This window comes from Triticum urartu, chromosome 5 (assembly GCF_003073215.2).
Source record: "Triticum urartu cultivar G1812 chromosome 5, Tu2.1, whole genome shotgun sequence".
In the NCBI taxonomy this organism is placed as follows: domain Eukaryota; kingdom Viridiplantae; phylum Streptophyta; class Magnoliopsida; order Poales; family Poaceae; genus Triticum; species Triticum urartu.
The window spans coordinates 656,504,798-656,525,192 of NC_053026.1; the positions used below are offsets into that span (position 1 = coordinate 656,504,798).

General features: G+C 47.0%; 1 protein-coding gene across 1 annotated transcript; it reads right to left on the reverse strand.

Moving 5' to 3' along the window:
* Positions 1–14,911: 14,911 nt before the first annotated feature.
* LOC125511663 (kinase-interacting family protein) lies at positions 14,912–19,764 on the reverse strand. Its single transcript, XM_048677085.1, has 3 exons — positions 19,584–19,764; positions 17,598–17,989; positions 14,912–16,213 (listed from the first exon to the last, which is right to left on the reverse strand). The coding sequence occupies exons 2-3, from the start codon at positions 17,671–17,673 to the stop codon at positions 15,180–15,182; spliced, it is 1,110 nt and encodes a 369-aa protein (XP_048533042.1). The 5' UTR covers positions 17,674–17,989; positions 19,584–19,764; the 3' UTR covers positions 14,912–15,179.
* Between the last annotated feature and the right edge of the window lie 631 nt (positions 19,765–20,395).

A 20,395-nucleotide genomic window follows, 5' to 3' on the forward strand; every position in this document is an offset into this window, starting at 1 on the left:
AAATTTAGCATCAAGATCAACAAATTCCGAATTCTTAGAACGCCTTCTAGGTAAAGGTGGATCATATTCAGTCCCATCATTATCAAGATTCATATTGCAAAACAAAGATTTAATAGGGGACACATCAATAACTTTTAGATCTTCATCATTATTTTCATAGGAACTAGAAGAACACGCTTTTATAAAGGCATCTTTCTTAGCACGCATCCTAGCGGTTCTTTCTTTGCACTCGTCAATGGAAATTCTCATGGCTTTGAGAGACTCATTGATATCATGCTTAGGTGGAATAGATCTAAGTTTCAAAGAATCAACATCAAGAGCAATTCTATCAACGTTCCTAGCCAAATCATCAATCTTAAGCAATTTTTCTTCAATCATAGCATTAAAATTCTTTTGCAAAGAAATAAATTCTTTAATATTAGATTCAAAATCAGAGGGCATCTTATTATAATTTCCATAAGAATTGTTGGTAGGAATTACCATAATTATTAGAGGGATTACTAGGATAAGGCCTAGGGTTGAAATTTCCTCTATATGCGTTGTTACCAAAATTGTTCCTACCAACAAAATTCACATCCATAGATTCACTATTATTCTCAATCAAAGTAGACAAGGGCACATCATTAGGATCAGAAGAAACACTCTTATTAGCAAATAATTTCATAAGTTCATCCATCTTTCCACTCAAAACATTAATTTCTTCTATCGCATGCACCTTTTTAGTAGATCTTTCAGTATGCCATTGAGAATAATTAACCATAATATTATCTAGTAGTTTAGTAGCTTCTACTAAAGTGATTTCCATAAAAGTGCCTCCCGCGGCCGAATCTAAAAGATTTCTAGAAGCAAAATTCAATCCGGCATAAAAATTCTGAATAATAATCCACAAATTTAAACCATGAGTAGGGCAATTACGTATCGTTAATTTCATTCTCTCCCAAGCTTGTGCAACATGTTCATGATCAAGTTGTTTAAAATATAATATCGTTTCTAAGAGAGATGATCTTAGCGGGAGGAAAATACTTAGAGATAAAAGCATCTTTGCACTTGTTCCATGAATCAATACTATTTTTAGGCAAAGACGAAAACCAAGCTTTAGAACGATCTCTAAGCGAAAAAGGAAATAGCTTCAATTTAACAATATAATTATTGACATCTTTCTTCTTTTGCCTGTCACACAAATCAGCGAAGCTATTAAGATGGGTAGCGGCATCTTCACTAGGAAGGCCGGAGAACGGATCTTTCATGACAAGATTCAACAAGGCAGTATTAATCTCACAAGATTCAGCATCGGTAAGAGGAGCAATCGGGGTGCTAAGGAAATCATTATTGTTGGTATTGGTGAAGTCACACAATTTAGTATTATCTTGGGCCATCCCGACAAACAAGCAATCCAACACACGAGCAAACAAAAAGCAAACAGGCAAAAAGAGGCAAATAGAGAGGGAGGATAGAGAGAGAGGGCGAATAAAACGGCAAGGGTGAAGTGGGGGAGAGGAAAACGAGAGGCAAATGGCAAATAATGTAATGCGGGAGATAGGGACTGTGATGGTTACTTGGTAAGTTGACTTTTGCGCAGACTCCCCGGCAACGGCGCCAGAAATTCTTCTTGCTATCTCTTGAGCACTGCGTTGGATTTCCCCGAAGAGGAAGGGATGATGCAGCAAAGTAGCGTAAGTATTTCCCTCAGTTTTTGAGAACCAAGGTATCAATCCAGTAGGAGGCTACGCTTGAGTCCCTCGTACCTACACAAAAACAATAGCTCAACACAACCAACGCGCTTAGGGGTTGTCAATCCCTTCACGGTCACTTACGAAAGTGAGATCTGATAGAGATGATAAATAATATTTTTGGTATTTTTGGTATAGAGATGCAAAGTAAAAAGTAAAAGCAAAGCAATAATAAAGTGATGGAGATTGATGTGATGAGAAAGAGACCCGGGGGCCATAGGTTTCACTAGTGGCTTCTCTCAAGAGCATAAGTATTCTACGGTGGGTGAACAAATTACTGTTGAGCAATTGACGGAATTGAGCATAGTTATGAGAATATCTAGGTACGATCATGTATATAGGCATCACGTCTGAGACAAGTGGACCGAAACGATTCTGCATCTACTACTATTACTCCACTCATCGACCGCTATCCAGCATGCATCTAGAGTATTAAGTTAAAAACAGAGTAACACCTTAAGCAAGATGACATGATGTAGAGGTATAGTTTCATGCAATATGATAAAAACCCCATCTTGTTATCCTCGATGGCAACAATACAATACGTGCATTGCTGCCCCTTCTGTCACTGGGAAAGGACACCGCAAGATCGAACCCAAAGCTAAGAACTTCTCCCATGGCAAGAAAAACCAATCTAGTAGGCCAAACCAAACTGATAATTCGAAGAGACTTGCAAAGATAACCAATCACACATAAAAGAATTCAAAGAAGATTCAAATATTATTCATAGATAGACTGGATCATAAACCCACAATTCATCGGTCTCAACAAACACACCGCAAAAGGAAGATTACATCGAATAGATCTCCACAAGAGAGGGGGAGAACATTGTATTGAGATCCAAAAAGAGAGAAGAAGCCATCTAGCTACTAACTATGGACCCGTAGGTCTGAAGTAAACTACTCACACTTCATCGGAGGGGCTTGGATGATGATGTAGAAGCCCTCCGTGATCGATGCCTCCTCCGGCGGAGCTCCGGAACAGGCCACAAGATGGGATCTCGTGGATACAGAAAGTTGCGGCGGTGGAATTAGGTTTTTTGGCTCCTTTTCTGATTGTTTGGGGATACGTGGATATATATGGGAGGAAGAAGTACGTCGGTGGAGCTTCGAGGGGCCCACGAGGCAGGGGCGCGCCCTCCACCCTCGTGACCACCTCGTGGCTTTCTTGACGGAGGGTCCAAGTCTCCTAGATCTTATCTAATGAGAAAATCACGTTTCCGAAGGTTTCATTCCGTTTGGACTCCTTTTGATATTCCTTTTCTTTGAAACCCTAAAACAGGCAAAAACAGCAATTCTGGGTTGGGCCTCCGGTTAATAGGTTAGTCCCAGAAATAATATAAAAGTGGATAATAAAGCCCAATAATGTCTAAAACAGTAAATAATATAGCATGGAGCAATCAAAAATTATAGATACGTTGGAGACGTATCAGGGTGAAATTTGCCTTCAGCACGGTCCAAAGATCATCTTTCTGCCTATCGTTGACATAAGACACCTCAGGGTCTTCGTTCTTAGGCTTATACCATTGGTGGATGCTGATCAGGATCATGTCCCTAACAAGAACCCCGCACTAAGCAGAAAATGCTTCCTTGGTCTGGATGGGTTCAATCGGTTGGCCATCGCGCGCGACTGCTGTGATCGTGAACCTTTCATCCTGGCGCAACTTTTTCTTCAGGCCTCGTCTCGTTACCGAAGTGTTGCTCGATCCGGAGGGCTAGAAAAGAAGAAAGAAAAGAGTTAATATGTGTACATACCAAAACAATTAATGCATCAATTAGCTATAGTCCTCACAGGCTTAATTAATATATATATATACATGGTCGGACTCCGTTCGGTCACCGAAACCGTCATCACGGTGTCCTTCTTCCACTGGCATTCGGTCACCGGAGCCATCATAATCATGTCCCTCCTCCTCCATTGTTCGATAACCGTAGCCTGCTTCTTCACCCTGTCCTTCCATACCATCGGTGTCATTGAGATACAACAAGACATCAGCTCCGGCTGCGATTATGTCCCCTAACACCTGTTCTGCTTCCTTGTCTCGGCCGTGCTCCATAGTTTCTGCAAATATTACAACATGGCAATTATTATACAAACATGACAGATGGATATATTAGTGGTAAACGTAGACCTAGCTAGCTAATCACAACAAGGAATCATATTAGTGGCCTCGACGCTTCTCTAGGGTTTGGGGTGGCCTCGGCAACGCTTCAAGGGTTCGGGGTGGCCTCGACGACAAGGCTCTTTTAACTTGGTAAACTTGGGTGGCCTCGACAATGCTTCTAGGGTTTGGATCAACTTGTGAACATCCATAATGGGGGCATTCTTGATAAATCTGGACCCTCGACCCGTGGACGACCGTCGACCCTCGACCGCTTGGTGATCCACGACCCTCTACCCTATTTCCCGACCCTCGACCCCCTCATGTCACGTTTGTCTAGTGTTAAAGGATTCAACAAAACCATATCTTCATCATTAGGCGAAAGTGACAGGCGCATGATGGTACGAAGTTCTGCAAAGTTGTTCTGGAATGGAGTCCCAGATAGGATAATTAGCTTTTTCGTACAAAGTTCAGCAAGAGCCTTCCGAATATCGCTATTTGGAAGGCATTTGCTGAAATTCTTACAAAAAGGCGAATTATCCTATCCGGGACTCCGTTCTAGAACAACTTTGCACAACTTCGTACCATCATGCCCCGGTTACTTCCGGCTAATGATGAAGCCATGGATTTCTTCAATACTTTGACACTAGGAAACCTCTTGACCCCTCGGCGATCCTCGACCCTCGACCCTCGAACCCTCGGGCGACCCTCAACCCCTCGGCGTTCCTCGATCCTCGAACCCTAGACCCCTCGACAACCCTCGAACCCTCGATGACCCTCAAACCTCTACCCTAGTTCTCGACCCTCGCCCCTCGAACCCTCGGCGACCCCCCCCCCTCATGTCGAAGTTATCGAGGAGGGGGTATTCGACCCCCCCCCCCTCATGTCGAAGTTATCGGGAAGGGAGCATGTATATCGACAACGTCATACCCGATAAAAAATAAGAAGAGGAAGAAGAAGAAGAAAAAAGAGGAGAAGAAGAAAGGAATAGAGGAGAAGATCGAAGAAAAAAAGAGGAGAAGAAGAAAGGAACAGATATATAAAACTTTTTTTCTTCTCTTTTCCTCTTCTTATTTATTTCCCCTATTCTTCCTCTCCTCTTCTTCTCCTTCTTACTATTCTTATTTTCCTTTTTACTCTCCTTCTTTTTCTTCTTCTTCCTTCTTACTAGATAAAACTTTTCTAAAAATGTAACTTTTGCATATATAGAGGTTTTTCTTCTTCTTCTTCCTTCTTCCTTCTTCCTAGCTAGATATATAAAACTTTTCTAAAAATGTAACTTTTGCATATATAAAACTTTTTCTTCTTCTAACTTTTGCATACATAGATAAAATTTTTCTAAAAATCTAACTTTTGCATATATGAACATATATACACAGAGAACATACATACATATCTACATTTTTATAAAAATGCAAAAAAACATAAATAAAATACATTTATATACATACACACACATATACAGACATATACACACAAAAAATGCAGGGCAGGGGTGACGCGCGGCGCCAGCGCGGGGCAGGGGCGGCTGCACGGCGGCAGCGAAGGGCAGGGGCAGCGGCAGCGCACGGCGGCGGCAGCCAGTACAGGGAGGAGGAGGAGGAGGGGATCGGGGCGGCGCTCACAGCGAGGAGGCGTCGGCGACGAGGAGTGGGCTCGGGGGCGGCGGACGGCGGCAGCGCGCTGGGGGGGGGGGGCAGGGGCGCGCGGGCTCGGGGACGACGTTGGCGACGGAGACAGCGACGATGAGGCACGGGCGACGACGAGGCACAGGCAACGGCAGACGGCGACGGCGCAATCAGGGGCGACGGCAGGGGCGGCGGACGACGTCGGGGGCAACTAGCGATGAAACTGAAAATTTTCACAAGTGCTGGCTTATATACACGACGCATTGGTCCCGGTTGGTGCCACAAACCGGGACCAATGCACCCCTTTAATCATGGTTGGTGCCACCAACCGGGACCAAAGGCCTTGTGCTGCCCGCGTCAAAAGTTTAGTCCCACCTCGCTAGCTGAGAGAGCTCGAGAGTGGTTTATAAGCGCTATTGCGCCCACCCTCTCGAGCTCTTCTCAATTGCAGGCTTTCATGTCTAGTCTGTCATTGTGTGCATGTGGGCCTACTGGGCCTATTGCGGGCCGGATAATCTTCATCGTTTAACATGGTGCTTTGGTCAGCCTTGACTTCGAAGGGAGGAATTTCATGAAACTTTTCATAATCTTCGGACATGTCTGTCTTGCCCTCCACTCCCACAATATCTCTTTTTCCTGAAAGAACTATGTGGCGCTTTGGCTCATCGTATGATGTGTTCACTTCCTTATCTTTTCTTTTTCTCGGTTTGGTAGACATGTCCTTCACATAGAAAACCTGCGCCACATCATTGGCTAGTACGAATGGTTTGTCTATCTACCCAAGATTGTTCAGATCCACTGTTGTCATTCCGTACTGTGGGTCTACCTGTTCCCCGGCTCCTAACAGATTGACCCATTTGCACTTAAACAAAGGGACCTTAAAATCGTGTCTGTAGTCAAGTTCCCATATGTCCACTATGTAACCATAATATGTGTCCTTTCCCCTCTTGGTTGCTGCATCAAAGCGGACACCGCTGTTTTGGTTGGTGTTCTTCTGATCTTGGGCGATCATGTAAAATATATTCTCATTTATCTCGTATCCTTTGTAAGTCAATACAGTCGAAGATGGTCCCCTGGACAACGAGTACAACTCATTAGAAACAGTGTTGTCAGCTCTGAGACGTGTTTCCATCCAACTGCCAAAAGTCCTGATGTGTTCACATGTAATCCAGTCGTCACACTGCTCAGGGTGTTTGGAGCGCAGACTTTTCTTGTGTTCACCGACATACGGGGTCACCAAGGTAGAGTTCTGTAGAACTGTGTAGTGTGCTTGAGACCAAGAATGCCCGTCCCTGCATATTATTGTTGGGGAACGTAGTAATTTCAAAAAAATTCCTACGCACACGCAAGATCATGGTGATGCATAGCAACGAGAGGGGGAGAGTGTGATCTACGTACCCTTGTAGATCGACAACGGAAGCGTTTGGTTGATGTAGTCGTACGTCTCCACGGCCCGACCGATCAAGCACCGAAACTACGGCACCTCCGAGTTCTAGCACACGTTCAGCTCGATGACAATCCCCGGGCTCCGATCCAGCAAAGCGTCGGGGAGAAGTTCCGTCAGCACGACGGCGTGGTGACGCTCTTGATGTTCTACCGTCGCAGGGCTTCGCCTAAGCACCGCTACAATATGATCGAGGTGGACTATGGTGGAAGGGGGCACCGCACACGGCTAAGGAACGATCACGAAGATCAACTTGTGTGTCTATGGGGTGCCCCCTGCCCCTGTATATAAAGGATGGAGGAGGAGGAGGCCGGCCAAGGCAATTGGTGCGGCCAAGATGTGGAGTCCTACTAGGACTCCAAGTCCTAGTAGGAGTCCACCAAGAGGGGAGGAAGGGAGAAGGAAGTGGAGGAGAAGGAAAGGTGGCCGGCCCCCTTTTCCCTAGTCCAATTCGGACCAGAGGGGAGGGGAGGCGCAGCAGCCCCTTGGCCCTTTCTCCTCTTCCCACTAAAGCCCATCAAGGCCCATTGCTTCTCCCGTAACTACCCGGTACTTCGAAAAATACCTGAATCACTCGGAATCTTTCCGATGTCCGAATATAGTCGTCCAATATATCGATCTTTACGTCTCGACCATTTCGAGACTCCTCGTCATGTCCCCGATCTCATCCGGGACTCCGAACTCCTTCGGTACATCAAAACTCATAAACTCATAATATAACTGTCATCAAAACCTTAAGCGTGCGGACCCTACGGGTTCGAGAACGATGTAGACATGACCGAGACATGTCTCTAGTCAATAACCAATAGCGGGACCTGGATGCCCATATTGGCTCCTACATATTCTACGAAGATCTTTATCGGTCAGACCGCATAACAACATACGTTGTTCCCTTTGTCATCGGTATGTTACTTGCCCGAGATTCGATCGTCGGTATCCAATACCTAGTTCAATCTCGTTACCGGCAAGTCTCTTTACTCGTTCTGTAATACATCATCCCGCAACTGACTCATTAGTTGCATTTCTTGCAAGGCTTAAGTGATGTGCATTACCGAGAGGGCCCAGAGATACCTCTCCGACAATCGGAGTGACAAATCCTAATCTCGAAATACGCCAACCCAACATGTACCTTTGGAGACACCTGTAGAGCTCCTTTATAATCACCCAGTTACGTTGTGACGTTTGGTAGCACACAAAGTGTTCCTCCGGCAAACGGGAGTTGCATAATCTCATAGTCATAGGAACATGTATAAGTCATGAAGAAAGCAATAGCAACATACTAAACGATCGGGTGCTAAGCTAATGGAATGGGTCATGTCAATCAGATCATTCACCTAATGATGTGATCCCGTTAATCAAATAACAACTTTTTGTTCATGGTTAGGAAACATAACCATCTTTGATTAACGAGCTAGTCAAGTAGAGGCATACTAGTGACACTCTGTTTGTCTATGTATTCACACATGTATTATGTTTCCGGTTAATACAATTCTAGCATGAATAATAAACATTTATCATGATATAAGGAAATAAATAATAACTTTATTATTGCCTCTAGGGCATATTTCCTTCAATTATTGAGTCCCCTCCTAGCGTGCCTTTTCCAGTCAGTCTCCCCTCATACATTGATTTAGGGAGACCAATCTTCTTAAGGCCAGGAATGAAGTCAACACAAAACCCAATGACATCCTCTGTTTGATGGCCCATGGAGATGCTTCCTTCTAGCCTAGTGCGGTTACGGACATATTTCTTTAGGACTCTCATGAACCTCTCAAAGGGGAACATATTGTGTAGAAATACGGGGCCAAGAACGATAATGTCATCGACTAGATGAACTAGTACGTGTGTCATGATATTGAAGAAGGATGGTGGGAACACCAGTTTGAAACTGACAAGACATCGCGCCACATCACTCCTTAGCTTTGGTATGATTTCTGGATCGATCACCTTATGAGAGATTGCATCCAGGGATGCACATAGCTTCACAATGGCTAATCGGACATTTTCCGGTAGAAGCCCCCTCAATGCAACCGGAAGAAGTTGCGTCATAATCACGTGGCAGTCATGAGACTTTAGGTTCTGAAAAATTTTCTCGGCCATATTTATTATTTCCTTTATATTCGACGAGAAGCCAGACGGGAGCTTCATACTGAGCAGGCATTCAAAGAAGATTTCCTGCTCTTCTTTGGTAAGAGCGTAGCTGGCAGGACCTTCATACTGCTTTGGAGGCATGCCGTCTTTTTCGTGCAAATGTTGCAGGTCCTCCCGTGCCTCCGGTGTATCTTTTGTCTTCCCATACACGCCCAAGAAGCCTAGCAGGTTCACGCAAAGGTTCTTCGTCACGTGCATCACGTCGATTGAAGAGCGGACCTCTAGGTATTTCCAGTAGGGTAGGTCCCAAAATATAGATTTCTTCTTTCACATGGGTGCGCGTCCCTCAGCATCATTCGAAACAGATAGTCCGCCAGGACCCTTTCCAAAGATTATGTGTAAATCATTGACCATAGCAAGTACGTGATCACCAGTACACATGGAGGGCTTCTTCCGGTGATCTGCCTAGCCTTTGAAATACTTGCCTTCCTTTCGACATTGATGGTTGGTCGGAAGAAATCGGCAATGGCCCAGGTACACATTCTTCCTGCATTTGTCCAGGTATATACTTTCGATGTCAGCTAAACAATGCGTGCATGCGTGGTATCTCTTGTTTGTCTGTCCTGAAAGGTTACTGAGAGCGGGCCAATCATTGATGGTTACAAACAGCAAAGTGTGCAGGTTAAATTCCTCCTATTTTTGCTCATCCCACACACGTACACCGTTTCCATTCCACAACTATAAAAGTTCTTCAACTAATGGCGTTAGGTACACATCAATGTCGTTCCGGGTTGCTTAGTTCCTTGGATGAGAACTGGCATCATAATAAACTTCCGCTTCATGCACATCCAAGGAGGAAGGTTATACATACATAGAGTCACGGGCCAGGTGCTGTGATTGCTGCTCTGCTCCCCGAAAGGATTAATGCCATCCGCTTAAACCAAACCATATGTTCCTTGGGTCACCTGCAAACTCGGCCCAGTACTTTCTCTCGATTTTTCTCCACTGCGGCCCGTCAGCGGGTGCTCTCAACTTCCCGTGTTTCTTACGGTCCTCTCTGTGCCATCGCATCAACTTGGCATGCTCTTCATTTCTGAACAGACGTTTCAACTGTGGTATTATAGGAGCATACCACATCACCTTCGCAGGAACCCTCTTCCTGCGGGGGGGCTCGTCGTCAACATCACCAGGGTCATCTCGTCTGATCTTAAACCGCAATGCACCGCATACCGGGCATGCGTTCAAATCCTCGTACGCACCGCGGTAGAGGATGCAGTCATTAGGGCATGCATGTATCCTCAGCTCCTCCAATCCTAGAGGGCATACGACCTTCTTTGCTGCGTACATACTGTCGGGCAATTCGTTATCCTTTGGAAGCTTCTTCTTCAATATATTCAGTAGATCCTCAAATCCTTTGTCAGGCACAACATTCTCTGCCTTCCACTGCAGCAATTCCAGTATGGTACCGAGCTTTGTGTTGCCTGATACGTCTCCAATGTATTTATAATTTTTGATTGTTCCATGCTATTATATTATCAACCTTGGATGTTTTATATGCTATTTTATATGATTTTGGGGACTAACCTATTAACAAAGAGCCCAGTGCCAGTTTCTGTTTTTTCCTTGTTTGTGAGTATCGCAAAAAAGGAAAACCAAACGGAGTCCAATTGACCTGAAACTTCACGGAACTTATTTTTGGACCAGAGGAAGGCCATGGAGTAAAAGAGTTGGGCCAGAAGAGTCCCGGGCTACCCACGAGGGTGGGGGCGCGCCCACCCCCCTGGGCGCGCCTCCCTACCTCGTGGATAGGCCGGAGACCCCCCTGACTTGTTCCTGACTCCAACACCTCTTATATAACCCAAAACTTTCAGAAAGAAACCTAGATCGGGATTTCCGCCGACGCAAGCCTCTGTAGCCACCGAAAACCAATCTAGAGACATTTCGGCACCCTGCCAGAGGGGGGATCCCTCTTCGGTGGCCATCTTCATCATCCCGGCGCTCTCCATGACGAGGGAGTAGTTCACCCTCGGGTCTGAGGGTATGTACCAATAGCTATGTGTTTGATCTCTCTCTCTCTCTCTCTCTCGTGTTCTTGATTTGGCACGGTCTTGATGTATCATGAGCTTTGCTATTATAGTTGGATCTTATGATATTTCTCCCCCTCTACTCTCTTATAATGGATTGAGTTTTCCCTTTGAAGTTATCTTATCGGGTTGAGTCTTTAAGGATTTGAGAACACTTGATGTATGTCTTGCATGTGCTTATCTGTGGTGACAATGGGATATCATGTGATCCTCTTGATGTATGTTTTGGTGATCAACTTGCAAGTTCCGTGACCTCGTGAACTTATGCATAGGGGTTGGCACACGTTTTCGTCTTGACTCTCCGGTAGAAACTTTGGGGCACTCTTTGAAATTCTTTGTGTTGGTTGAATAGATGAACCTGAGATTGTGTGATGCATATCGTATAATCATACGCACGGATACTTGAGGTGACATTGGAGTATCTAGGTGACATTAGGGTTTTGATTGATTTGTGTCTTAAGGTGTTATTCTAGTACGAACCCTTGAATAGGTTGATCAGAAAGAATAACTTTGAGGTGGTTTCGTACCCTACCATAATTTCTTCGTTTGTTCTCCGCTATTAGTGACTTTGAAGTGACTCTTTGTTGCATGTTGAGGGATAGTTATATGATCCAATTATGTTATTATTGTTGAGAGAACTTGCACTAGTGAAAGTATGAACCCTAGGCCTTGTTTCCTAGCATTGCAATACCGTTTGTGCTCATTTTTATCATTAGTTACCTTGCTATTTTTATATTTTCATATTACAAAAACCTATATCTATCATCCATATTGCACTTGTATCACCATCTCTTCGCCGAACTAGTGCACCTATACAATTTACCATTGTATTGGGTGTGTTGGGGACACAAGAGACTCTTTGTTATTTGGTTGCAGGGTTGTTTGAGAGAGACCATCTTCATCCTACGCCTCCCACGGATTGATAAACCTTAGGTCATCCACTTGAGGGAAATTTGCTACTGTCCTACAAACCTCTGCACTTGGAGGCCCAACAACGTCTACAAGAAGAAGGTTGTGTAGTAGACATCATTGTCATCTTCGTAATTGGGGTACAACCCTTTTTTATGATCCTCTAACGTGCGATCGAACTTCAGCTTCTTCTTTTGACTTTCGCACTGTGTCCTTGCATCAACAATGACCGGGCGGAGATCATCATCATCGGGCACATCGTCTGGTTCCTCTTGATCTTCAGCAGCTTCCCCCGTTGCAGCATCACCGTATTCAGGGGGCACATAGTTGTCATCGTCCTCTTCTTCTTCGTTGTCTTTCATCATAACCCCTAATTCTCCGAGCTTGGTCCAAACATTATAGTGTGGCATGAAACCCTTATAAAGCAGGTGGGTGTGAAGGATTTTCCGGTCAGAGTAAGACTTTGTATTCCCACATATAGGGCATGGACAACACATAAAACCATTGTGCTTGTTTGTCTCGGTCACTTCGAGAAAATTATGCAGGCCCTTAATGTACTCGAAGGTGTATCTGTCACCGTACATCCATTGTCGGTTCATCTGTGTGCATTATATATAATTATGTGTGTAAAAAACCATTACAGATTCACATGGATAGATAAGCGACCAAATTAATAGAAGTTCATCATCACATTAAAACCAAAGTACATACATAGTTCTCATTGAACAACATATAGCTCTCCAGAGCATCTAATTAAACCATACGTTGAATATATGTAAAACCTTTCAATGCAACAACAAATGCGATCATAATCACAACCAAGGTAACAATTGATCCAACGGCATAATGATACCAAGCCTCGGTATGAATGGCATATTTTCTAATCTTTCTAATCTTCAACTGTATTGCATCCATCTTGATCTTATGATCATCGACGACATCCGCAACATACAACTCCAAAATCATCTTCTCCTCCTCAAAATTTTTTATTTTTTCCTTCAATTAATTGTTTTGTTCTTCAACTAAATTTAACCTCTAGACAATAGGGTCGGTTGGAATTTCCGGTTCACATACCTCCTAGATAAATAAAATCTATGTCACGTTGGTCGGCATAATTGTCATAAACAATAAATGAAACAAATAGTTATAAAAGATAATATATACCACATCTGAATCATAGCCAGGACGAGGGCCGACGGGGGCCGATACCAAAACCATCACACTATATGATAACAAGCAATATAAAAGTAAGAAAATTAGACAAGTATCTATCTAAAGTAAGAAAAAAAATTCTTTCAGAAAGAAGATAAGAACAAGAGGCTCACCACGATGATGTCGGCGACGAGATTAGCGCGGGCGATCGACGGCGGTGAAGACGGGGACGGGACGTGACGGACCGCTAAACCTGGACAAATCTCGGGGAAAATGGAGCTTGGAGGTCGAGCTTCGAGAGGAGAAAGCTTAACTAGTGTGGCTCGGGCATTTCATCGAACACCTCATGTGCATAGGAGGTGAGCTAGAGCACCACAAAGCTCTCCCCTCGCCGGCCAGAAAAACAGAGTAGTGGAGTGCTCTGCTCGCGGCGAGAGGTATATGTAGCCACCTCATTGGTCCCGGTTCGTGGCTGGAACCGGGACTAAAGGCACCCCTTCTGTCCCGGTTCTAGACACGAACCGGGACCAATGGCTGTGGGCCAGGAGCGACGACCATTGGTCTCGGTTCGTGCCTAGAACCGGGACAAATGAGTCCACACGAACCGGGACAAATGCCTCCCGAGGCCCGGCCGGCCCCCTGGGCACACGAACTGGGACATATGCCCCCCATGGGTCCCGGTTCGTGACTGAACCGGGACTAATGGGCTGGCCAGGGCCTAACCAAAGCCCTGTTTTCTACTAGTGACGCATATGATGGGTAAACAAATTAATGTTGAGCAATTGATAGAAAAGCGCAAAGTTATAACGATATCTAAGGCAATGATCATGAATATAGGCATCACGTCCGTGACAAGTAGACCGACACCTGTCTGCATCTACTACTATTACTCCAAAGATCGACCGCTATCCAGCATGTATCTAGTGGATTAAGTTAACAAGAACGGAGTAATGCCTTAAACAAGATGATATGATGTAGAAGGATAAATCCAATCAATATGAAATAAACCCCATCGTTTTATTCTTAATGGCAACAATACAAATATGTGCCTCGCTAGCTCTTTTGTTACTGGGTAAGGACACAACAAGATTGAACCCCAAACAAAGCACATTTGCACAAATAAATATGTGTGCAAATGTAACGGTACAAATGTGTAACTGGGTCAACATCTCCTTTTTCAGTAACCAATTGATAGTCAATTAACGAACAGCTAGCGATGGCAACATAATCCATCCATTCTAAAATACATGGCACATTTTTTTTTGCAAAAATCCTTTTATTGACAATTTATGCCGTGTATTCTAGAACACATGGAAACCGGTGCAAATTTTGATCTGGAACCGAGATTTTTTTACTAGTTTAAATTGACATTTCTTAGAACTTAAATGTTGGAATTTTTCCTTTTCCTAGGCCATTCCATGTATACTAGTGTTGTATTGTATCGTTTATTTGTTGAGAACTCAAAAATCTAATTGAAATTAAATGTTAAGAATTTTTATGTTTCCTATGTACAATTTGATGGGACCTTCATGTTTGTTCTCTTGATTTGTCTGATTTAAAAAAATCTATTGGGGGATTTTTTAGAATGAAAATCTATTGGGTTTTTAAGGGATGTCGATTTGTCTCATGTTGTCCTATAGAATGATGCAAAAGGAGCTCTTACTATAAAATTCCTAATGGTCCAAATTCTACAAAAATCATATGAAATTCCTTTGAATCAAAGGAGTCCTTACTGTTGTTAGTGTGGTATTGTCGGTTTTGAATCAAAGGAGTCATAATAATAGTACTAGCATATATACTTTGCCCATCTCCACCTCCACGACAGAAGCATCACAGCTCCATGAGTGCCAGTGACAGTGGTGGAGTAAACCAGTCCAAGAACAGCTGCTTAATTATCATATTACACCCTGCATTGCCTCATAATAACCCCAGCCTAAACCATCTCTCGCCGATCCTCCCCACAGTAATACCGCCATAATCCAAGGGGGCAAACCAAAAAGAAGCACCAAAAGCACAGACCCTCGCCGTCGCCGCCGGTGCCTACAGGCAGAAGCAGCCGCCGTTGTACTTGCCGCCCTTCATCTGCTCGCCGACCTTCCTCACCGTCACCGACGACGGCGCGCACGGCGTCCACTCCGCCGCCAGCCGCACCCTCGCCAGCCACCACCACCCGCTCCCGCCACCCTTGCCGCCCCCACGCTTCCTCCTCGCCGACGCCTGCGCGGCCGCGGCCTCGGCGGCGAGGCGGCGGTTCTCGGCGCGTAGGCGTTCGATCTCGGCGACGCCGGCCTTGCGCTCGGCCTCCCAGGCGGCCATGGCCTCGAAGCACTCCCGGTTGCGGAGCTCCAGCCCGTACACCTGCGCCTGCAGCGCCTCCACCTTCCGCCCGAGGATGCACGCCCGGTGGTCGTCCCGCAGCTTCACGGCCAGCCGGGCCAGGTCGGCCGCGCGGCGGCGCGTGTAGCCGAGCTCGGCTGCGGCGGCCGCGGCCTCCTCCTCGGCGGCGGAGGCGCGGAAGGCCAGGCGCGCGTTCTCGCCCAGCAGGACCAGGCGCTCCGACTCGAGCACCTCCAGCAGGCTCCCCTGCAGGTCGATCTTGCGCGCCGACTCGGCCCTCCGGCGGTCCGCCTCGTCCGCCAGCAGGTCCCGGTCCACCCACGCCATCACCAGCTCCGCCACCACCAGGTCGCCGTCAACGGCCGGAGCAGCAACCGGAGTTGCGAAATGATCATCGGTGATTCCTGCGTGGGGCTGGAAGGAGAGGGAGCTGCCGGCGTCCGAGGAGCGGTCATCAACGTCGGAGGAGCAGTCGGAGCTGAGGTTGAGGTTGAGGTTGAGGTGGTGGGAGTGGAAGTGGGCAGACGACTTGGCGTTGGCGTTGGCGAGGAGGGACTGAGCGTAGCGGTCGGCGAGGTAGAGGTAGCGGTGGTGGAGGTCGGTGAGGAGCGCGAGCAGCTGCGGGCGGCGGTGGTAGTAGTTCTCGGCGCGCTCGGCGAAGGAGTGGTCCGCGGCCGCCGCCGCCGCGTCGTCGTCCGGCACGCCGGCCGCCAGCGCGCGCACGCGCTGCTCGATGTCTGCACGTAGAGCATCCATACAGTTTTTCACATTAGAGAAAATGGATGCATGCATGCATGCAGCAACTAAAAATTCTTTGAGATTAATTAATGTGGACTGATTGAGAGATGGGTAATTCACTGGGATAGATTGTTACAGTACCACGCTGGTAGCAGCCGTGGCATTTCAGAGAGAGACATGCAAGGATAAAAACAAAGGAAAAAAAGTGTGGAGTGTGAAGTGACAGTGCCGGCCCGTGACACGACGGCTCGTCTGCTGGCCGTGTCTTGGATTTTTCACTGCGGGCGGGCGGCCTGCCGGTGAAAGGGTTGACCCAGAATGATGGGTTTCTTTGCCAGCTTGGTCACGTACAGACGCACCACTAGTAGACCAGTAGCAATATATATTCTTTTCTTTCTAGCGTATGCATGCATGGTTTTGAGGTGGGCGTACGTGGAGTTCAAAATTCGAAATCCGGCCGGAGAAGGTGGCGAAAGTGAGCAAGGAAGAATCCAACCAAAGCAAGCCGAGGCAGGCAGAGGATGAGGATGAGAGATTCCCGGACGAGGAGCTAGTGAACAAACAAACAAATGAAGAAAAGGAAGAGACACAGGTCGCTAGTGTACAATCTGGTCTCGTTCTCAGCTACAGATTAGTGACAGTAGGTAGTCGGGCACGGGGTGCAGCCGCACAGGTCATCTCGTTTTGACAATCTTGTGGGCACGCGTTCATACTACGTACTGGAACAGTCTCGTGTCGGTGCCCGTGCCCGGGCCATGAACCTCTCTTCACTTGTACCCAGCGGAGGGAGGAGCACGAGCACTGGCATCACTCGCTGCTCGCCACAGTGATGCTACGTACCACTACTTCGTGGCCGTAGGTGAGTTGAGAATCCTCTGAGCGCGGCAGGCATTAATGCGCATCACAGGACACCCGTGAGCTTGAGCTCTCTCTCTCTCGCTCGCTCATCACTACTGTGCTAGTACGTGGTACGTGGTAGTACCACTGTGCGACATAGTAGCTAGCTTGATCGGCGGCATGGGTCAGGCAGGCAGGCAGGAACAACAAGAGTACCCTCTGAGAGAGAGAGAGAGAGAGAGAGAGAGAGATGTGAGAATCTAGCGCGATCTCTCTTGTGACCAGAGCGAACCCAAGTGTGGTGTGTTTACTACTCCAGCAGGCAGCAGGCACGCACAATAATCAATCGCCACTTTCACTGCAGCGAGCGATCGCACGCATTTATCCCCCATGAGCACGTACGGCGGGCATGCCGCTGGTACAATGCTGCCACGAAATGAAGCCGCCCACGCCCATCGATCAGCCTACGCCTACGCCTACGCTCGTGAAGAAGAAACAGTGTGGTGTGTTGATGAGAGGAGGAGAGGAGAGGGATCATGACATCACCTGCGATGGCCGCCTGGAGCCACGGCGGGCACGTGCGACCCTCCTGCTCCTGCTGATGCAACATCATCTTCTCCATGCCAAGCCAAGCCAAGCCAAGCCAAACCTACCGCCTCCTGCTGGCTCGATTCGGCCCGTTGCGCTTGGCCGGTGGTGCGTCTTGTGATCTCTCTCGCTCTCTCTCTCCGAGGGGAGGAGGATGATGATGCTGCTGCCCCTTAGAGTAGAGTGGCAGGCGTAGCTGCTGACTGACTGACTGCCTGACTGCCTCGTCGCGTCGCGCCGCCTGGCAGGGCCCGGCGAAGAAGCTGGGTTGGGGAAGGCGCCTGGCACAAGCCAAACCCCAGGCCACGCCGCACGTCGCTCGCTCGTGAACACCGGCGCTAGTCACGTCCCTGTCAGTGAGCACAAGACAAACACAGCAGTCTGTAAGCGTAAGGCATGCAAGCAAGCAAGCAAGCGGAGTACATACATTACAGTACAGTAGAGTAGAGCGCAGTACGTGGTAGTATAAAAGTGGAGAGGAGCAGTATGGGCATTGGAACAGTGGAGTGGTGGACAACCAGGCTGAGGCGACGTGACGCGGCACTGCACTGCACTCCACTCCACTCCACTCCTGGGGGACACGAGGCTGTGCGTGCTCGGGTGGGTCCTAGGCCGGCCGGCACCGATGTGACATGAGCGAGTGCGTGGCGTGGCTTAGGGATCAACCATGTACTATGTCCCCGTCCCGAATCTCCACGCGCCCGCCCCAAAGGATGACGACCTGCTCCTCCTCGGTTCCGTGCATGGCTACTACTAGTAGGAGTAGGAGTAGGAGTAGGAGGTAGGGGTGATTTCGCAGGGACCGAGGCCCGTCCCTTCCCGTCTTGTGTTGGATTCAGTGAGCGAGGCGAGGCCGAGGTAAAAAAAATAAAAATAAACTACTACTAATGTACTCTATGACAGTGGGAGGTTAAAAAACATGGCATGACACTCACTGTAAAGCATTGCTGCTGCGTCCCCGGGTCAAAGGAGAGCATTTCATTCAAATGCTTAACCCGCCATACTACTGCATGCTGTTATACACTTTTCTTCTAAACAAACAAAGGTACTCCACTTGTGTTTGGACTTGTTTTGAGGTAATAATAATCACAAGATTTTGCTGTTCCTTTTTTTATTTCGGGGGAAAACTGTTCCTTTTCTTTTAAGATCAGGAAAACTGTTACTTAGTACGAGCGCATTTGTCCTCCTCTCTTGTTCACATAATAAAAAAAGAGAACGGCGACACGTACGATCGCATTGGAGTTGCTTACTGGCTTCTAGTGCCATGTACTATAATACTAACGAGACACGCTTTGTTTGTTTGTTTGTTTTCCAAAAAGAAGGGGTCTTAAATTCTGGACCTCTTTTTTTTTTTACCGACGACGAATGTAGCTAGTACTGCGGGGAAAAACTGGAGTGGTGCCAAAGGAGCCATAGTATATACTCCCTCCGTTCGGAATTACTTGTCGCAGAAATGAATGTATCTAAATGTATTTTAGTTCTAGATACATCCATATCCGAGACAAGTAATTCCGAACGGAGGGAATACATACATAACCCGTGGACGACAAGCACAGGGAATTACTAGTGCCCCCCTAAGTGCTGTTGTAAAAAAAAACTGTGGAGGACAAGGAATTTAGCACTAATCGAGGTCCCAGAAATGAATGGATGGATGAACGGCGTTGTGCTCGTCCCGTTTCCATAGATTGTCCGTGGTTGCAAAACGCCACGGGCTAGGAATTACTCCTACAAGAGAGATGCTGACGATTTATTTGCCAAAATGGGTGGAAATCTAAAAGATAGCATATGAGATGGTTCAAGTCATTTCAAATTGAAGTGGCGACTCCTGCTACTACTGCTACACTACCAGGAGAGGAGAGATACGCTAAATCATCATTATCTCCCTAGCTAGAAGCGGAAAGAAAGACAGTGCAGAGATCAAGAGAAAGAGAGAGGGAGACTTACAAGTCAGTCAGAGGGGGCGGCGGAGGAGAGCGCCATTGTTGTTCCCCTCCCCGGCAGGCGCAGGCGGAAGCACCCCCTTCCTTTCCTCTTCTTCTTCTTTCTTGATCTGATGAGTAGTCCTCTTCTTCTATTACTACTACTGGACAGTGGACACACACAGAGAGAAAGAATAAGACTAGCCGAGCTGAGCCCTATATATATATACAGGGGCTCCTGACTCGTGTCGTCCAAGCCAACCTTCCTTCGGCCCCGTACTTCATCCCATCCGTCCACGGGTCCAACGGGCGGCCCGGATGAGACCTGGTGCTCGCTGGGTAGTTGATTGCAAAGCACTTCCGATGAGGAGTAGAAAGAGTAGAAGAAAATCCAACCATCATCCGTTACAGGACGACTTCCTTTATTAAGGGCGCCATTTATTTTATACTGTACAAACGGGGTGGTTGCGGACAAGCAAGCATTCGAACCGAGTCCCCGGGCCGGGATTCCAATTTCGAAATCGGATCTCGCCAAACTTGCTCAACAAGTATGAATGTAGTGCCGGCGTTGGCAACCACTCCAGGTGCGAGATTTCAATGACCGTAGAAAATGCCTTGCAACAAAGTCATTTCTGAAAGAAGAAAAAAAAACCACTGTCAAATGGGCTTATCATTGAACAGGGCTGGAACTTGAACTTGTTGCAGATGAGGATTCGAGCCGGGTTCCCAACCAGAACTGGGCGTCAGAATGTTTCCGGCGTTCAAATTTCCTGAATAAATCTGGTGAGTGCTGGCATTGGCAACCACTCTGGATATGGATCTTCCATCGCTGTACAA

Excerpts from the sequence above, each read along its gene's own strand:
- LOC125511663 (XM_048677085.1), bottom strand. The coding sequence starts at position 17,673 with ATGGAGAAGATGATGTTGCATCAGCAGGAGCAGGAGGGTCGCACGTGC. Across the intron at positions 16,214-17,597 it reads GCTCCAGGCGGCCATCGCAG|ACATCGAGCAGCGCGTGCGC; the intron begins GTGATGTCATGA and ends CTCTACGTGCAG.